General features: G+C 36.1%; 1 protein-coding gene and 1 non-coding gene across 6 annotated transcripts in view; both read left to right on the top strand.

The window, feature by feature from the left end:
* The first annotated feature begins 918 nt into the window (after positions 1-918).
* On the top strand, positions 919-1,025 carry LOC122518447. Its single transcript, XR_006304078.1, has one exon. It is a non-coding gene; the product is annotated as a U6 spliceosomal RNA (small nuclear RNA).
* Positions 1,026-9,061: 8,036 nt separating this feature from the next.
* Positions 9,062-20,050, top strand: part of LOC122518274 (nephrin) — a 318,577-nt gene continuing 307,588 nt past the window's right edge. For 3 of the 5 annotated variants that reach the window (XM_043637113.1, XM_043637112.1, XM_043637116.1), the window contains exon 1: positions 9,063-11,195. In XM_043637113.1, the coding sequence (XP_043493048.1) occupies positions 11,114-11,195 (82 nt within the window). In that variant the 5' untranslated portion in view covers positions 9,063-11,113. Of the gene's footprint in view, positions 11,196-20,050 lie in introns of all 5 variants that reach the window. The other 2 variants (XM_043637114.1, XM_043637115.1) reach the window with 1 other exon arrangement.

Here is a 20,050-nt window from a genome sequence, read left to right as displayed (position 1 = left end):
TATTCATTATCGTTTTTACACTGGATAAATAAAAAGATAAAAATTGAAGAGAGAAAATTGTAATCTCGTATAATGAAAAAATTTTACGAGCTTCATGAATAGTCATGTTTTTGTAATCGATAATTCCCTTTGAGGAGAATAACGACTATAATATATATTGTTCTATTTTCTTTATTATATACGACTAGAATATTAATATTTATTTATTTTAATGCTTGAATTACCTATGTGCATATTATTAATGAGAGCAAAACGTAAGCATATGGCCGTATAAACGAGATTATAACGACTATAACGATATGTAAATGTCATTTTCGTTGTTTCATACGCCAAATATAATATCTTATACATATATAAGGAAAGTTATAAGCTTTCCTTGTTTTCACTGCAAATGAGAACGTATTTATGTTATATGTATAGATTCCGAAAATATATATTTTGTATATTTAAGCGAGTTTCATATTATCCTTTATCATTTCCCTCTGTAAATAAATTATAATTAATGTATTCAAATATCATTTGACTTTGAAAATTACATTTTGCAATTGCATGCGTATATTTACGCAACGCAATAATTATTTAAACATTAGTCGGATGAACTTTTTTCCAATGAAAATAATATCGTTTCATATCTATGTCGTTTAATCGATAAGATATTTCGAATTGAAAAATAATAATTAGCGTTTCTTCGTTTCATCGAATTTAATTAAAGTACGTAAAAGATTAAACTAGATGCAATTGAATTGCCCTCCCAATTATGTGGCGCTACCTTACGACCAAATGGACAAGTAGTGTTTGACGTTTTATAATTCGATAACTCATCACAAGATGGCACTTTTCCAAACTTTTACGGTATTTCTCGCAAGTACATCTTGAGCATATCTTTAGTATATATTCAATTCTTAACACCTAGCTGATGTACTTGCTTCGGCAGTACATATACTAAAATTGGAACGATACAGAGAAGATTAGCATGGCCCCTGCGCAAGGATGACACGCAAAATCGTGAAGCGTTCCACATTTTTTGCAATTTAAAATCAAAGTCCATTACTTTATTTGTGCTCCACATTATTTTCACCTTATATCTCGCTATAATTAATTTCTAATTGTCCATTTGTAAAGATTTCTATCGTAAGAAGGCAAAAACGAATTTCTCATTATTTTATTGTATCAGACGTGAGAGCAACGGGACATAAAAATTCTATTTTCTTTTTCTATGCACCGACAAGATCAAGTTGGATTTCCTTTCGTTTTGCTACACATCACGGGGTATTTTATCTAACGTCGATGCACATAATATATGATACGGTATCATTTCGCAATACGTCGTGTCTTACGAGTCGTTTACCGTTGCTCGTTTCTAGACGATTGTTATCGTTTCGTTGACGTTCAGAAAGAACGGTAGCAATGACGTAGCAACAGCTGAAAGGAGAGACGAGGATATAAAGACGAAGGAAAAAGGAAAAGGTATCATTCGGGGAAAGCTAGTCGAATAAGGGGGATGCTATCGTAGAGAATATAACTTGGCTAAAATCCAGTCAGTGGAAGAAGTCTGCAACGAACCGAAAAAAAATACAAGAATAAGGAAAAAGAAAAAAAATAAGAAAAGAAAGAAGGGAGGAGAGGAAAGGAGAGGAAAAAAAAATATCGGGGAAAGAGGGAAACAACCGCGAGGTTTGCGGCGACCCTAGCAGAAATGAAGAGCCGTTGCGCTTGGTGTCTTTGGCTCATAAACCTTTTTCTGCTGCTTCGATTCGGTCAGCCAGACGATTTTTCGTTCGGTACATTGGCCCGAAAAAACCCTTCTTCTCTCCGTTGGTATCCTACGAGAGAAGTAGCGATTCTCTCGCGAGCTTCGTCGTCGCTTCATTCTTTTTCGCTTCGTTTCACCGCTTAATCTCGCTCGTCCGATTTAATCCTAAACGACCTTCTCGGCGTTCTACCAAATACTCGTCAACGAGAGAGAGAGAGAGAGAGAGAACGTCGAGAGAGAGATATTCTATATTTTTATTTTATATTTATTTTATACGTATTTATGGCGCACATCGCTTCTCATCTTTTACCTATTTTCTCCTCGTCAACCTTTTTTTATCTTTCTCTTTCTCGAATATACGAGGATCGTTTTTAATTGATGCGTGTTCTTTAATTAATTTTTCCACTCGTCAACCAACAAATCGTGAACGTGTATCTGCAATCTCATTTGAGTTTACTCTCGAATGACCGATACTTAGGCCGGGCATCCTATAGAATGACATAACAAATGGTACACGATAAACGAGCCATTAATCGAGATTCGTATTACTAATTAATTCTTTTTCCTCTATTGTTTTATTTTTATTCCATTTCAAAAAATATCTGCCACAGGTTTGTGTTCGTTTTTTTGAAATTGAGTTCAGTTGGTGAAAAGTTGAGAAAGAGAATTAGAGGGTAGAGAATCGGACCTTGTGCATGATGTATAGATATAGCTAGGTTTATATAGTTGGGTCATTCGAAATAGTAGAATTTCGTTAGCTTTGTCGCACATCGTTGTTCGCGTTTCTCTTCTTGGCTCGTTTAAATCTTAATTAAAATCTCTCTCTTTTTCTCTCTCTCGGCGTTGAAGTATAGAGCAAATAAACTCACGAAATGTTTAACTGGATATGAACGAGACGATGGCATATTCCCTGTAACATATTATGCGCTTAACGATTAGGCACATAGACACATAATTATCAGTATATCGATTGTGTAATCAATCAAGTGAGTTGCGCAGGTCCTCCTCGTAGCAGGGTTTATCATCGTGATCGTGCAAGATCCTAACGAGGAATTTGATATCCATCTTGGCCAATATTGAATCAGGAACAACTAAAAACTGATGGTAATATAATCGAAGATATATACTTCCAAAATGTTAATTGAATTTTTTTCTAACGTCATACGATTCGAATAGTATTTAATTGAAAAATGTTTTAACGAAATCTTAATGTTTCGGTTAATTATTGCAATGATGAAAATGAAATATAAAAAGAATTAGAAGTGAAATGACTTTTTTTGTTAGAATTATAATTACGAGTGAAAAACACGATAGAGAAGATTAGAAAGAGAGAGAGAGAGAGAAGGAGATAGTGTCAATCATCAAACGTCAATCGCGTTTCATTGTGCGACAAGTTGACTCTCGAGTACTCGTTGACACCTCTCGTAATTGGATTGTTTCTTTGATTTTGTATTTGTCGGTGAGCTTTATCTCTACGTTCGATAATAGCTAGAAATTTCGTTATAACCCCTTTAAAAAGCTTGAAATCTCTTCTCGTTTTACCTATGAAAGGAAAAAGAAGATAGTAAAAGGTAGAATAGGTGACAGTTTTAGTTGCGTGCATCTAATGCACTTTGCGTGCTTCTCTTAAGCGAAATAGAAAATCGTAGGAAGGTATTGGAGTCAGATTGTCATTGACAATGAGTGACTTGCTCGAGTACTTCGATACATATTTGAAACGGTGCATACTTTCACTTTCTTTTTTTCTCTTTCTTTTTCCATAGTACATTTAAAATGAATCTCGTGTAAAATCAGAGACAGCCGTTAACGATTATCGATTGTAATCCACGTTAAGTCAGTTGCACATTACCAAGAGTATTGTTCGTGCTCGTTTAATGAATTATATAGATATAGTAATAATTCAAGAAAATGCGAATAAGTTGAGAAATATTTCGTCAAGAAATTTGACCCGTGCGGAAACTTTCTTAATTTCTTTTTTTTTTTTTTAGTATGTGGTTTAGTTACCACATCGTAACGGTACCCCTCCAAAAGGATTAATTATTAATCTGCGCATCCGTACCGAGGACGAGACTTAAGGGAAGGATAGAAAGGCAGAGAGAGAGAGAGAGAGAGAGAGGGAGAGATAAAACGGGTAGAAGCCACACAATTTTAATTTTCGTCTCCTTTCGTAGCCCAAGTGCTTTAATTTAATCTGCTCGAGATATCTAACACCATGAAGGGTGACCTGTCAATTGGATCCATTAATAAGATTGTAATATTGTATCAAGAAAGGAGCCAATTAAAATTTAATAAGCCCCACCAACGTTTTAATTATTCCTTTCTCTGTTTCTTTCTCTCACTTTCTTCTTTGTTCTCTCGTCAAGAGTTAACAAAACAAAATTGCTGATATTTCGGTCCGTTCTCCAGTACGTATGTTGGTATAGCTCGTTAGTTTAGATATTGTGACGTTCACCGATCAGTAATTGGTAACCGCTTGATACAATTGTGTTCGATTCACGTTGGCAAACGTTTTTTTACCACTTTTCTTTTCCCATCTCTCTACACCAGCAGCAATATAGGATAAAAACAAAAGATGATTGACGCGCATAAATCGATCGTGCTTCGCGTTCGAATACTTTTTATCTCTCTCTCACTCTCTTTCAATTTTTTTTATATTTTTTCCCTGAGATTGACGAAGGAGTGGGAGGGAAGTAAACTCGTCAAGTATCGCTTCGTTTAAATTTAAACAGCTTTCACGTTACTCTTCACGTATACTATCGATACGTATATATATTTACCTGCATAGGAGATCATTCTTTTATCTCGCCATCATCGCATCAATCGTATTTTTCATTCTCTCTTTCTCTCTTTTTATCTATTGAATAATATACGCGCTTTGTAAGTATATAAATACATTTTAATTTGTAACTCGTATTACAAAGCTCGATTTAAATAATTAATAACGCAATTATTATGCCCAAGTATACTCGGGAAATTTCGTCAGTTCGTTTTAGTGTACTTCGAAACTTGTGATTGTGCATTGGCCGCAGGTGCGCTTCATAGTTTAACGACATATGTCAGATATGCGCGTATATCTCGTGCATTACGATAACGTTAGAGGAGATCGAATAGGTAAACCAAACGCATCATTTATTCTCCAAGAATTATTACTCGTTGTTTACTTATGCGCTTTATCGAACTAACGAACTAACGAACGAACGAACGAACGAACGAACCAACGAACGAACGAACGAACGAGTATCCTTCCTCTCTTTCTCTTTCCATTTTCGGAGGTCACTGTCCATCCAGGTCGTTGAACTCAAGCGAAAGAAAATAATTCTCCGATTCGTGATCGTATGGAATAAAAGATTAAGAAGAGCGTAGGGAGAGGTATATGTGTATGTATAGGGGGGTGGAGGAAGGAGGGAGATGTTACAGGTTGACACGTCGTCCATTAACGTCACGTGGAATTTCATCTTTAGATTAGCTCGTTAATCTCAGGAGAGGGGGGAGGAGAGAGAGAGAGAGAGGGATAAAGAGAGAGAAAGAAAGAAAGAAAATGTCTTTTTTTCAGTGGGCGAGAAAAAGGAGAAATAATCGTACGTAGGCCGTTGTTATGGCAAAGTCGAATCGAGTTGAATTCGGGTGTCGACGCGTATACACATATCTGGCAATCAATCGATCTGACTGTGATGGGTTATTAATTATCCGTGTATATTCCCACGCGTGGTAAAGCATCAGGCAACGACGCAATGCCGCAAACAATCATCGTCGAGGCTTCCTGACAACAGATCACCTAGTAGAATATTGCATTACGCCTTTCCCCCTTTCGAACGCGATAAACCACCAACGATCGTTGGACTCACTCGTAGTTGGGGCCCACCGATCGTATTTCGATTGAAACATTAAAACCTGAATGAGATTCTATGGGTATCGATCGCGAATTCACATCCTTGATGAGAATCGATATTATAGCGTCAAGGCCGAAGTCGTTCCGTGCTTTCGAATATCTTCGTACTCTCTCTCTCTCTCTCATCTTTCTCGCTCTCCTCTCTTAAAAGCACACTCATACACACACACACACACACACACACACATGTAAGTATGTTACGTATACTTATATACATATATTCTCTCGCTCACCCTTTCAGACTATTGCCTATACTGAATTACCTGTCTACCCTGGCTTACGTGAGAAAATCGAGCTCGTTCGTCGTAATAAGATAACGATATCGTCCTGTCGACGCTAGAGATTCGTGCCGTTCACCCGAGCGAAGATCGAATGGAAATCTCGTCTGGATATTATTTAAATAGAGCACCTATCATTTAAAAACTTCTAATTGATCGTACACCTTTTATCGTTTTCTTTTAAACGTATTATATTGTACAATTTTGAATGCATCATTTCAATATTTCAATATTGATTTGAATTTTGTTCATTATTTCGTAAAAATACGAACGATAAGTTAAAGAGAGGATAGGAATTTGTTTGACATTTTAAATAACCCGTAATACGAGAAAAGGGAGAGAAAAGAAAAATCCTTATACTTTTATCGAAGTAATATATCTCGTATACAATTTTAATCGCGTATCGTAAAAATTCTTCTACCTTTTCAAATCCCACGTACATTAAAAAACGATGTACAATACTACAGAGAACATATGTAATAATCGATTCGAATAAGATAACCCTTCGCTCCGACAGATAGTCAAATTTGTTCTCCGTTCGTTCGGTTTCGGTTTCGTATTTCATCGAATGACGATAACGAGACTCGATTCAAAAATTTAAATCACGAAAACGTGTTGAGATCTTGACGACATAACGCATCAGCGTGAATTCGCGACGGGGCTAGTGACGACAACGGTATGAAAAAAAAAAAAAGAAAAAAAAAGAAAATAGGGAAAAACTGACGAAAAAGAGTGAGAGAGAGAGAGAGAGAGTTAAAAAAAAAGGACGGCGCGCGTAACGCGGACTATCGATCAATGCGAACGCACGGTCGGGAGAGGCAGTCAGCGGGAAAAATATCGTCTCCAAAGCGAATCTCGGTCACGTTTCGTCGGTGAGTTCATTCCCGTAATGAAACGGAGAATCTCGAAAAATTCAAATCGCTAAGGGAAGTCGGGAGAAATAAGGGAGAAGACAACAAAGCTTTTCCTCGTCTCGGTTTTATCCTTTTCCATACCGAGATAGGAGGAAGAAGTCTTGTACGATATTCGGCAAAAGCCGAAATTCCATTGGTAGAAGTTTCGAAATAACCTAACGGGATTCAAGGGAGATGGGGAGATGGGGGGATGCGTTAGAATAGCTCGGGTGGATAGTTTGGAGAATAGGAAAAGACAAAAAATGGAGAAAATAAAAACAAGCGAAACTAATAGAAAAGAATCGCCTGGAAACGGAAAGGAGATGAAAGCGGGAAGAAGGTTGAAATAAGTATAGCGTTCCAGATATTTCATATCCCCGAGTTCTCGATTTCTAACCCGATCTTATTACGGGTACTGAAAGTCCTTGCAAAACAAGATCATCGTATGACCAAATCTCACGCGAAACTGTGAGAGAACTGACGAAGAGAGAGAGAGAGAGAGTAGTTGGGTGGATGGCAGTTTTCTATTGGTCGTAATAAAGTCGCTCTTTCGAAGTTTCCCTCGTCACGAACAAATCTAGCAGGATACCGAAGTATCTCGTTATCGCGAATCGTTGAAAAATTTCATCCCGAAACGGACGCCGGGACGTTATCTTTTTCTCTCTCTCTCTCTCTCCATCTTTCTTTGACTTTTTACTCTCGTACGTCTTTTCGCGTGCCTCGCTTACAAAATAGATCGGTCGTCGACGTTTCGCGAGATCGACTGCAAGATAAAATCGGGGCTCGAATTCGAAATCGTGGCGCCGTTCTTACCACATCGTGTTTTATGATGTCAATCCTTTCGTTTTCTCTCTCTCTCTCTTTCGTTCAATCTTTCCATCTTTTTCTGAATTTCTTTTTAACTCGACCGGAGCTCGCCCTTTCGAACGTCCAAGTTTGCTTCGTAAATTTGGTAAGGGCCGATGTAAAAGTCACGAATCCGGAAGAGACGCCTAAGGGGGAACGAAAAAGCGAAGTATCATTCAGCGGAACGTGTGTATCGCGTTTCCCAGTCTTCAAAAACTAGCATGAAAACCTAGGTGAAAAGGAAACATCGGCATGAATTGCGAGAGGAAACGTCTATGTATATAAAAGTATATATATATATATATACACGTACGTACGTATAATACCAAGGTATAATAAGGATAAAAAGTACCAGGATCTACGATGATTCACGAGCTAAGTTTTCTTGTGAGATATTACCGGTAGACTTAAAAATAAAGCGGTTGTTTTACTACATCCTTTGAAAAAGCTAGGGAAGGAGGGAGCTCCATGGACAGCGGGGGGGGGAAGGATAGGATATGGAAGAGGAGGATGAGGAGGGGAAAGAAACACATCTAATTAGCTACGAAAGACGTGCTGGCGTTTACAACATACTAGTAAACTACTCCCCAGAGTCGACGTCTCATTTCGTTCGTTTTTATTAGGATCCAGTTAAAAACGATGTAAAGAAATACTAGAGAAAAGTAAAAAAAAAGGAAAGAGAAAAAGAAACGAAATCATCCGTAAGCTTACGATATCGCTTCTGGCGAGCGTAACAAAGCCACCCGATCAAAAATTGAAATCACGATGAAAAGTTCTCATTCGAGAAACGAGTTTATTGTTTAGATTAAAAAAAAAAAAAGAAGAAAAAACAACCTTGGAAGTCACAGAGAGTTAAAAAGTCAGTTATAAAGCGTAAATCCAATTTATCGTTATCGACGTATCGATAGAGAGGATGTTAAAGATGAATGCACGCAGAGAAAGCTACGATTTATTTCCTTTGTAGAGATTATTGGGAGAACAAAGCTATTATTCTAGCGAATTAAAAGATAGATAGATAGATAGAGAGAGATTATATATATAAAAATAGAGAAAAAATAATCATTTGTAGGTGTTGGGTCGGCGAGGGAGAAAGACAGAGACAGAGACTGAGACAGAGACAGGGAGAGAGATAACGAAAGAAATAAAAAATAATTGTTACGATCGGTTGATTTTTGTTATGATCTGTTGCGAAAAGTATTGGAAGGGAAAAAATGAAATGATTATTGTGACTTTGGTCCCTTGGTCAGCCTGGTCTTGGTCTTGGTCTTGGTCTTGGTCTTGGTCGTGGTCTTGGTCGTGGTCGTGGTCGACGATGCGTGCGCAGACGAAGACGAAGGGAGAAGGTACAACCTGGGGGTTGATATAACCGCAGTCGGTGGGATGCTGTTCCGTCCGTGCTCGTAGCCTTCGCTCGGCCGCGTTCGGCCGAACTCGGGAATCTCCGTCGATCTCTGCGGGGGCAGAGGCCTCCTTCCCTTCTCTCGCGAGTACCGCCAGTGCTCACACTCCCGCGTAAGCGAGCGGCGGCGTATACGCGTTTCCTTGCATCTCCTCTCACGGAAAGTCCAATCCGTACGAATCTAATCTACGACGGCTATCTATTATTTTATTATTTATATAGCTCTCTCTCTCTCTGACCAACCCCATTGGCGTCGTGTCTTTTATCTCTTGTCATCTCGTATCGCTCGTATCGCTCGTTAAATCATTTTACGATTTGGTGCAATTTGATAAACATACAGAGAAAGAGGGAGAGAGAGAGAGAGTGAGTGAGTGAGAAAGCGCGGAAATTTCATTGGAAACGAGCGCTGATAGTGATCAAAAGGAAGGAAGGAAGGAAGAAGGAAGCAATAGACTAAACGTTCAAAGGAGTGGTCTATGTATCCGGAAAATATTGTTTCATCGAACGAGGACTTACAAATTTCTTGACGTGATGTCAAAGTCTACGATTCGAAGGATTCGAGACAAGGCGTGCCGATTCGTGATATATCTCTCCTGTCGTTTCTGAAACGACAATCCTGTGTTCTCCGATTGAAACTAGGAGAACGAAGTTTTGAATTAAGTCTGGGATAAAACTTTCGATGGATAAAATCGTGCGTTCGAATCGTTTCCGTAGTATCTAATGGATTTTTTTAATTAGTGACAGGTTAGTGGACATTTACGCGAGGACGGATCGTAACGGTAGTATCGCGATTGGTGATTCGTTTAAATTGAAAATTAAATTCGGTTTAATGAAAGATCGTTCAATCGTGCAGTGTCAGTTTTATTTTTATATCGTTAATTCTGTCATCGTTCGTGGCCACGTGAGACAATCATTATAGGATAATTTTGGGATCGCGAGAACGGGAAAATACGGTTTTGAAAAAGTGCGCGTATAAAAGTCTTCCTCTTCCTCTTCGATGCCTTTTTCAAAAAGTTTCATCGATCGTAAAAAAAGGTTCGCATAGCGACAAGGTACTTAACATATTTCGTGACTGTTGAAAAAAGGGAAGACAACATTTCGTCGGTTCTACTACTACGATTTTGCTAAAAGTTTTTGGAGCGAGAAAAGAGGTGTTCCGAAAATCAAGCGTTCTCCTATTGGTCGACAATTTTGTCTGATCAAGGTATAATAATATAACAATCAGTTTATACTGCAACTGATTTTTTGTTCACTTGAAAAGTTTACTTCGTCGTCGTCGTCATCGTCGTCGTCGTTCAAAAGTTCAAAGGATTAAATATTCATAGGATATTTTGTTGTTATAGTTCTAATGAAGTTTTTAATGATCATAATAAAAGATTCGTCGATCGTAGAACTGTGTCTATGAGAAAGAAACGAGCGTGGTAAAAGACGCCCATAAAGTGAATCGAGGGAAGAACATCTTGAATTTGGCTGGCAGTTGCACATTGGCGGTCGTCAAGAACGGTCACGAGAACGGAGAACTAAACAATTTTTCTTCCATTTCGATTACCTTCATCGGTTTATTACTATCTCTAATTAATAATTATTATTATTTTATTTATAATATTCGTGGTTACGTAATGTTCCTCGTGTTGATAGCTGTAAAAAAAAAAATATTTGTCAGTGAATATTTATAGGTTTACAATCGGATCAATTATTAACAAAGATCGATCGATAGTGTGTGCTTAGGGGAAGAGACTAAATCTTTTATTTTTAATCTATTCCCTTTTTTTTACTTGCAATTATATTCATCGATTGTGATTAAAAATCAAGACAGTGTTATTTTTCATTCTGTGCCGTGTACAACGTGACGTGACTCGAGTCTGTTGTTGTTATTTTTGTCTCTTGGAAAGGCAAGATCTTTTTAATTTCTAAGAAAATTAAAGTTCGTCGTACTAGAAAAAAAATAGGAAGAGAAAAGAAGACGTGGGTGTTTACTTATTCAAAGGAATTTTGTGTGCTAACGTTGTCGATGTGATTCCAATAGTGTTTTATTTTACCATCTCCTTTGGACATATGAAATTCAACGACTTGGACATCATGCCAACGACGAGGATTCTCATTTTCTTCGCCTTATGCATCACCCCTATTGTAAAAGGTATTCATCTTTTAGACGTTTTTGTTGAGAATTTTTTATTTCCTAGACTTTTCGATTCGCTATGTTTTTTGTTTTATTTCTTTTTTCCTCGAGTAAACGAAAACGCGTTAAATCAAGAACCGTTTGAAATTTTTATCGGTAATCGTTTAAATTCGAAATATTCACAATAGATTATTTATATGTACGTAAAAATAAATAAAAAAAGAAAAGTAAGATTGATGAACGGATTCGTGAATTGTAGAAAAGAAAATAATGTCGAAATGAGAAATATTTTTTCGTGAGAAGTATTTTTATTTTGTAGATTTTTTTCTTTAAACGAGAAAGTACTTATTCGTTTACATAATATCACTTACACGAATTTTAACTGATTTTTTTTGGAGAGTTTTTCACATACCTACTAGTAGCGAATACACAAATTTTCTATTGGAAATTAAATTTTGGTTCGCGAGTAGTTTTTCTCGCGTGATACAATTGTAACGAGTCGAATAATAGTACGTTCACTCGAATTACGATATTTTATCGCGTTTGTCAATGGGGTAAAAATCGGGAGAAGTTGGAAAAAGCAAATTTCTTTGCGAAATACTAGGGAGTATATGTATACGTATACACGAACATTGCGTGAAAGCTCTTCTCACGATAAAAATTCGGATTAGAGATTCTATTCGGTGGAATATCGCTATCGTCATCATTTCGCGATTAAATTTCAATAATAACGTTTTCTATGCGTTCCTATATGTGTTACGTTCGTGTACGAGTATATTTGAGCGAATATTCGCGTGGCTATTTTTTCCTTGAAAAGAAAAAAAAGCAACGTTTCACGCTGCCCAAATTCATTTGATTTTATACGTATGTATCTTTCTGAACATTCTATGTATAGGTGGTATACGTGTTTTATATAAAAAAAAACGCGATGCAACGGGACATTTTCACATCTTTACTTCTCTGCGAGAACATCTTCGGATTTTGACCGGTTATCCAACTGTTTTTTATTTAAAAGTTTTCTTCGTTAAAATGTTCAATATAGGCATAATGATTAAACGATATATTTTACATTTTCACCGTTTTACATTATAGAATCTTCCTTGCATTATACATACATTTATTTCGAGAGATTTTCTATTTCTTTTTTTGGTTAAAGGTCTATCAAATTTTAATTTAATGTTTCTTTTTTTTTTTTTAATTAATAACACGTATAAAAAGAATTACACTAAATAATATAAATATTATGTTATCATTATTTTGTTCTGCCTTTACGTACACGTGCGCACACATGCATTTATTTTTATTTTCTTTTTCATTTCATTGTTCTTTATTTCTCTTTCTCCGTTTCGAAAAGCGTATGTAATTGGCGGAAAGAAAAAAGTTCCCACGTACATCTGACGAGAGCTGCGAAAACTTTGGCTGTGGTATAAACCGTTTTTACAAAGACGTTATGCTACATAAGGGTTTCTTTTGGAAGCATTTTCTCAGAAACTATTACGTTTAACAAGGCGTGGCTCTTTTCTTTTTACCTGATATAAAATTTTCCGGAAAATAGACGGAAAAGCACGTAAAGCGATTATTATAAGGATATTTTCCTCTCGTAGTCAGCATTAATTAACTAAATGCTTATCACGATTATCTTTCATTTATATACATAATATAATATTTATTTATTTATTTATTTCCCTTTCTTTTATTATATATATATATATTTTAAAGACAGGATCGGAACGAGAGATAAAGATAAATAGAGATAATGCATACGAGGACGGAAAAGTAACGACATTATCCCGAATTTATGTTCAATCGGAAAGATATAATTGTTCATAATGTGCAACACTATTGAAACATTTTTCACGAGTGTTTCAAAAGAGATAAAAACAACTGAAAGAGATAAAAAAGAAATACAAAGTAGGATAAAACACGTGCAACAAGAGTGATAGAAATTTTCTCGTTCAAAAATTTCGTCGGATTGTATCATATCGACTAACGGTTGGAGCATACTCGCTATCTGATAAGCCGAACGATTTCAAAAATACGCTTTCGAAGCTATTCGTGGCAGGTTAGCATCGAAGCGTGTCTAGGCGGATAACGCCGTTTCAACGGCGCAGTAGGTTTTCCAATGATTTTGTGTGCATGTTCCTGAGGGTGGATGGTATCACTTGCAAACATATAAGAGAGAGAGAGAGAGATTGTAGCGAGAGGGTATAGAAAAGGGGAAGGGAACCCTCGGAATTTGCTTGCAAATGAGAGCACAAGGGTATGTCTCGGTGGGACCTTTTTATCGTGTCGAGACAGATCCTCCTCCACCTTCCACTTCCACCTCCTTCGCTTCTTCCCTTCCCTTCCCTTCCTATCTCCGAGTGAAAGCTAGGATTTTTGTCCCGATTGTCATTAAACGAAAGATAATTATTCTACTTATTCATTTTTCATCTTTTTAATTGCAACTACTAATATAATAACAACAATTCGTCCCGTTATTTCTTCGTCGAATAAAATCTATATCTCTAATCGTTTTTAATATTCTATCGTGTAGAAAGAAAATTACAATTTTTTCCTTTCTTTTTCTTTGTTTTTTTTTTTTATTTTTCTTTTACTATCAACGTGTTCACTCGTCGATATCGTAGACACGATACTCACCGGTGTACCAAAGTATTATTCGCTTACTAGTATCCCTTCTTTGTATCTACGATTTACAAGCATGTACCTATGTTTAATTAAATGACCGGTACCGCCGTGAACAGAATTATATTCCCACCAAACGATTCGGCCGAATAATTGCAATTACGCCGATTAAATCGAACCTCCGACTTCTACCAGTAGTAGAAGCCACCAATAGCACCAACGGCAGTAGCAACACCAGAAAATCGAACGACCATAGTTTTGCTTGCTAGTGTACTCTCTCTCTCTCTCTCTCTCTCTTTCTATTTTCCTCTCTTTCTATACACATATATACATACATACATACATGTACACCTTTATATATCTTTCTCTCTCTTACTCGCTCTTCGTAAAATTATTCGAATGAATCTCGATGTTTCAGTGATACATGATTCGATTTGACCGACTTTATCCATCCAACTGTGATACGTTTACCCGTAGTCCTCTCTTTTTCCTTCCCTTCACTCCCTCGCCCTTGCCTCAAGGGGATGGATGGTCTATGTAACAAAAAAAATATGCTCCTCGTGACGTGCACAAGTGTAATAGTTCGAATATAACGAAACTGGCATCGATCTTTCTCAATATCAGATTTAACGAGTTATTTGTCAACTTCATTGAGAAAACGTATTTACGAATGATACGAGATCGTCATTTTGATTTCATTTGAATAGTTATTTTACTCTCTTTATAATATACATAGATCAATTATTAGCAGCACTTATGGTATTCATCAAAATTAATCAAAAAACTTTGAATCATTCTTCTAATACAGATGCACCATTCTTCGAGGGGGTGCAAACACAAAACAGAATGGCTATTGTTTAATGTCACGATAAATGAAATTTAACTAACACATTTAACGCGTACAAATTTGTACAATCGTAATAGGAGGAAAACCACGAATACTAATGCGCGAGTATTTGACGGTACAAACAACGTCGGAAAGAAAATCATTACGTTTGGTATACGCGTTGACTCGCCCACGTATTTTTTGTTTTTTTTCTTTTTCATGGAAATATATAATATATACAACGCGTTGTTTAATTTATTTGTTCGCGATTACAAGGTTTAGCAGTAATACGAAAAAGTGATAATCATTTTTGACGACGAGATTATCGCGTTTACCAACATATTTCGAATTTAAGTATTAAAAGAAAGGACCTTAAGGTGTTAGGAGTTTAATGTTGAAATTCTCTCTCGTTTGGAGAGTGTTCCTGCGGGTTAGCGATATACGTAAGAAAATTCTTCTTCTATGAAAGTAGCTAAGACGTCGATGTCGTTTGCGACAGATAATTTAAAGTCTGAAGAAAACTTCTATATACCTAAGTTCTATAGTAGCCGTAATATTCTACGTGCATGCGAGAAAGTTGTAAGTTCGTGGAGCATAATCCTCATTCTGGTAACTACTGATATTCGTTTTAAAGCTTTTCGTATCGCGTTAGTCGAGATTCTAGCCCGAAAATCCGAGAGTTCGTTTCCCCGATGGTGCGACTTTAATATTATCAACGCTTGGGTCATATTCCGGTGACCCAAAGTATTCGATCCTTTTCATGATAACACAGACACACGCACACATACACAGATACAGGTGCAGACACACCTAGTATTTGAAATAATTTATAGTACATTCATTCCTCGCATGTCAATTAAAACGTGATACTTATTCATATTTCATTAAGTTTTATATTACACAAAATATAGGTATAGAAAATAATTTATAATTTGTTAATTAATATATATTTTTTATACGAATACGAAACGATGATTAAAAAAGGGATGAGTGAATTTAATCAAAATTGACACTTGATTGACGTACGATGTAATGAAATAAATAAAATTAATTTAGATATGTCGGAGAAAAACGTGTACAATTTTGTATGTGTGCGTGATTCTATATTTTTTTACATTTTTACACGATTTATCAGATTTCTTTTTTGAACTTAAATTGTCATTCGATTTAGAACCGTCAGAAGAATTAATTACAACATCCAAAAGTCCGATTTCAATGATGTCCAAGAATAATAATCTATCTATTATATGATGAAACGTGCGTTAACGATAAAGGGTTAAAACGTCATTTTGTCCTCGTTCGTTGTCTTTAATTTAGAATAATAAACCGTTCGTGTGACGGTGGTTACTATGAAGACGATAACTAAAAGGAAAATTTAAAGGTTACGCCGTCGAAGGTCTATTAATTTACACGAATACAATCATCCGAATACGCATGTAATGTTATTATTAATTAACACTGCACATATCTAAATTAAAGTGTTATCGCGTTAACCTTTTATAACATCCTGTTACTTTTAAATCTTACATTCGCGTAATTGTATTTTTCAAATCTAATCTTTTCACCAGAAAATTATTACAATTAGCTATACATATATTCCCAAAATTAATAATTTGCTATAATAGTTTATATAAAATAGTTTATATAAATAGTTTGCTATAATATAAATTATCTTGTCAATTTTAAATTGTCTATATTTTTCTTCTTGTCAGATAAAAATGAATCGAAATGATCTCTACATTTGTTTCAAAGACAATCTTTAGATTTAGGCGCTTATACAAAGCATTTTCAATTATTTCTTTCGTTCGGTTACATTTAAAATGTCGCATTTTTAGTCTGAACGATGGTGACAAAGGTAAGTGGTCTGTAGAAAGTTCGTCTCTTCAACGTAGAAGTCTATCCTATGCGAACGGTAATACAGACAGACAGACAGACAGACAGTGGAGCAGACAAGCAGACAAGCAGACAAGTAGACAAGCAGAGACATATACACACATAGGACATATGTTTCCGGCTATATTTTCACACTGAAGACGCACTAAAAGAGATAGGATATGCTTCCAACACACATTGTACTGTCTCGATTTCAGATAGTAACATGTTACAAATTATAATACATTTGTCTCTCTCTCTCTTTTTCTCTTTTTCTCTTTCTCTTTCTCTTTCTTTCTTTTCCTTTCTTTTTCTCTCTCTTTTTCTTTTCAGCTTTTTTCGTGCAACTCTTTCAAACAAGTACGCGACACGATGATAACACGTACATATATATATATATGCATGCATTGCATACATACATATATACATGTATACGTATATACATAGGTGGCTCTTTAGCTCTGCCCATTTCGCATAAAATTTCGTTCTTTGAATATCCATATTGAAAGTACTCGAGCACATACGCTAGCTGTCTCGTCTCGCTGTTCAGAAGGCACTCGCTTTCTTTTCCATCCTTTCATCTTTATCACCAAAAGCGGCAGCTATGTTAGTGACGGGCTGCGACGCGACGCACTTTGACTTGCACCGAGCAAAAACGACGCTGTTTGTAATTTTCGCCATTTTTACTGCTACTGGTCTCTCTCTCTCTCTCTTTTTCTTTCTCTCTTTTTTTCTCTCTCATTTTTTTTCCTTGTTAAATATATATATAAGTACACACGTTCACCTCGCCAAAAGATATCGTAGATATTATTTGGTGTTGAGACGTTAGACAAATTGAATGAAATTATTCATGTAAAACAATTATCGCATAACTATAATGCTAAGGACGAACTTTAACGTTAAATGATAACGAAGGGGTTGATTTTAGGTATTAGGTGTGTCGATGAACGTCGTGAATCGTCCTATTTTATACGAAATGACGTATCGTAAATGTGAAAAGGGAGACGCGCAAGAGTCGAGGGTGCACGCGTGTGTCGGGAAAATTGATTTTTTGAAGGGCAGTTTCACCCCTAGAATTCGTCATTGAAATTCAATTCGACGGATATCCGAGTACAGAGAAGAGTCGGGCGTGGTCCGAATCGTGGTCCGCAATATATATATATATGTACGTACAGTCATATATATCTATATATATATATATAAATAAGAGAAACACGTAGCACCATTTTAAAAATCATAGCTAAAATCGACATTTGATATTACCAAAAAGTATCAAGAAATTTCGTATTTTGCGATGCTTTCGTAGAAACAACGTTCCCGATCTTGAATTCTAAATTCTTTTCTCCAGTAGGTACCGTTTTTATATTTGATGAAAATACTTTTTAGACGTGTCACGCGAATGGAAAGTCTTCTCTCTCTTTCTCTTTCTTATTCTTTTTTGTCTGCCCTTTTTTCCTACGTTTAATTTCGTGCGGTTTATATGTATTATATTTTAATCGGCTTTAGCGAAAAACTCATCCGTCTAGCATTTTTAGTTTATACGATAGAGGAGAAACGTAGGGTATTTCGAAATAAAACTTTATCGATAGTTCCTATGATTTTTATTTTCTTATATAAAGCCCCGATTTATATATTATATTTAGTAGAAATTTCTTTTTTGTCAAAAAAGAAAAAAAAAAGAAAAAGAAAGAAAAGAAAAGAAAGAACAAACTGGGTCGATTATTCGTTTACTAGACAATTTATTCTTCGGTCTTTCTTTTTCCCCCTTTTTCTTCTTGCTATATATTTTATTTCTTGATTAATTGAATCGAAAATGTCTTGTCGTGGAAAAGATTTATGTATAAACTTTCTTGTAAATGTCGGCGATGAACGTTTGGAGAAGATTGCCTTTTAGTAAAAACTACCGTTCAAGAGAGAGAGAAAGATTATAATTCTTGCCGATTGTATGTATATATACACGCGCGCATATATTTTTTGTTCGTTCCTTTTGATTTTTTTTCGGCACGTTATCGATTTGTCTTCGTTGGCAACCCTTGTGTATATCTCGTTCTCGGTAAACGTGTTTCTCTCGTATAACAAAAGAAAATATTGCGACGCTTCGAAAGAACAGATAAAGAGAGAGATAAAGAGAGAAACATCCTGTCGATATTCTTTCTCGTTTGTCAAATATGTCGTCAGTTTAACTGCGATCACGTTGGCTTATCTTGGATTCAATGAGCATGCCAAAGTTGCTTTATCTGTAACATGTATGTTCTTTGGGGGTTGAAGTCTGGTAAACTATCGAGTTTGCGCGCGTCAGCGAACAGAACACTCTTCGATTGTTGACATATGAAAGTATTATATGCATTCATGTTTGTTTGCACGACCATACCGCAATTGGTCCAATGAAATGAGAAGAAAATTGGAGTCCGGCTATGGTAGGAAAGTCAATTATGTGTAATACTTGCCTAACCATACTGCATCGAACAGTTAACATTTTTCAACTACTACATTGTTTCGCTGATTTTGTAAGGTTTCAATTTATGTTAGATATATATATATATCTTTATTTCTTATTAAATCTTACGAACAACCAGTTTCAAGGTAAAAAGTTTGATCTTCGAAGTCGTTAAAAATTCAATTTCTCCCAGCAACGAACTTTATGTGGAAATTCATGAAGATGGACGGAACAAAAGTAAGAGAAAAGAACAAATGGAACGAGTAGAAGCGTTCGAACAAAATCTTTTCCTTGTAATACCATTCGGAAATAACATTTTACGAATCCTTGTTAATACGAAGCATATATTTCTTTTTTAACGGCATATTGTATGAAGTTAGAATCATCGAATGAAATGTCGTTCAGAGCAAACACATACGTTGGCGTATAAGACTCCCATGTGAGCGATCGTGCATGGTTGCACGAATGGTTCTTCTTCTTCTTCTTCTTCTTCTTCTTCAAAACATAGGATCACGAGGGGCAAGAAGTCGGAAAACTCCTTTGGATTCGGGCCAGGCTCGATTGTCGTGCATCCCCACACCGACGGTGTGCGCTCGAGATACTGCTGCGGTATTATATGAAAGGAAGCTGAACAGAACAGAAAGAGAGAGAGAGAGAGAAACGGAAGGCTTGTCCGCGCCAGACTCAACCCTAGAAATCTCACCTAAAACTTGCACTGTGAACAACCACCACCGCCACCACCATTACCACCATTATTATTATTACCATTGCTCGCTTTCTATGAAATCGTCACCACCTTTTACTCAACAGACGGAAAATCGTCCGAATAGTTTGCATTCTAAAGGTCTTTACCTTGAAATTACGGATTAAATAATTAACGAGTATAACTTTTCTCTCGTCCCATTAACCTCTTCCGTGGTTTCTATTATTTTACAAATTTCATTTAGAAATGATTTTCATTTTGTTTATACGAGAAACGAATTCATTTTTTTGTTTATTATTTTTAAATACGAAATGATCGCTATTTATTTGAATATTCTTTATAATTTATCACGGAATTCGATCGATATCGATTGTTTTCTCTCGAGCATCGTACAGGACAATTTATTTCCA

Source organism: Polistes fuscatus, unplaced genomic scaffold, assembly GCF_010416935.1.
Source record: "Polistes fuscatus isolate 324 unplaced genomic scaffold, CU_Pfus_HIC Scaffold24, whole genome shotgun sequence".
Classification (NCBI taxonomy): Eukaryota; Metazoa; Arthropoda; class Insecta; order Hymenoptera; family Vespidae; genus Polistes; species Polistes fuscatus.
The sequence above is the reverse complement of the archived record's forward strand: the minus strand, read 5'-3'. Positions and strand labels throughout refer to the sequence as shown.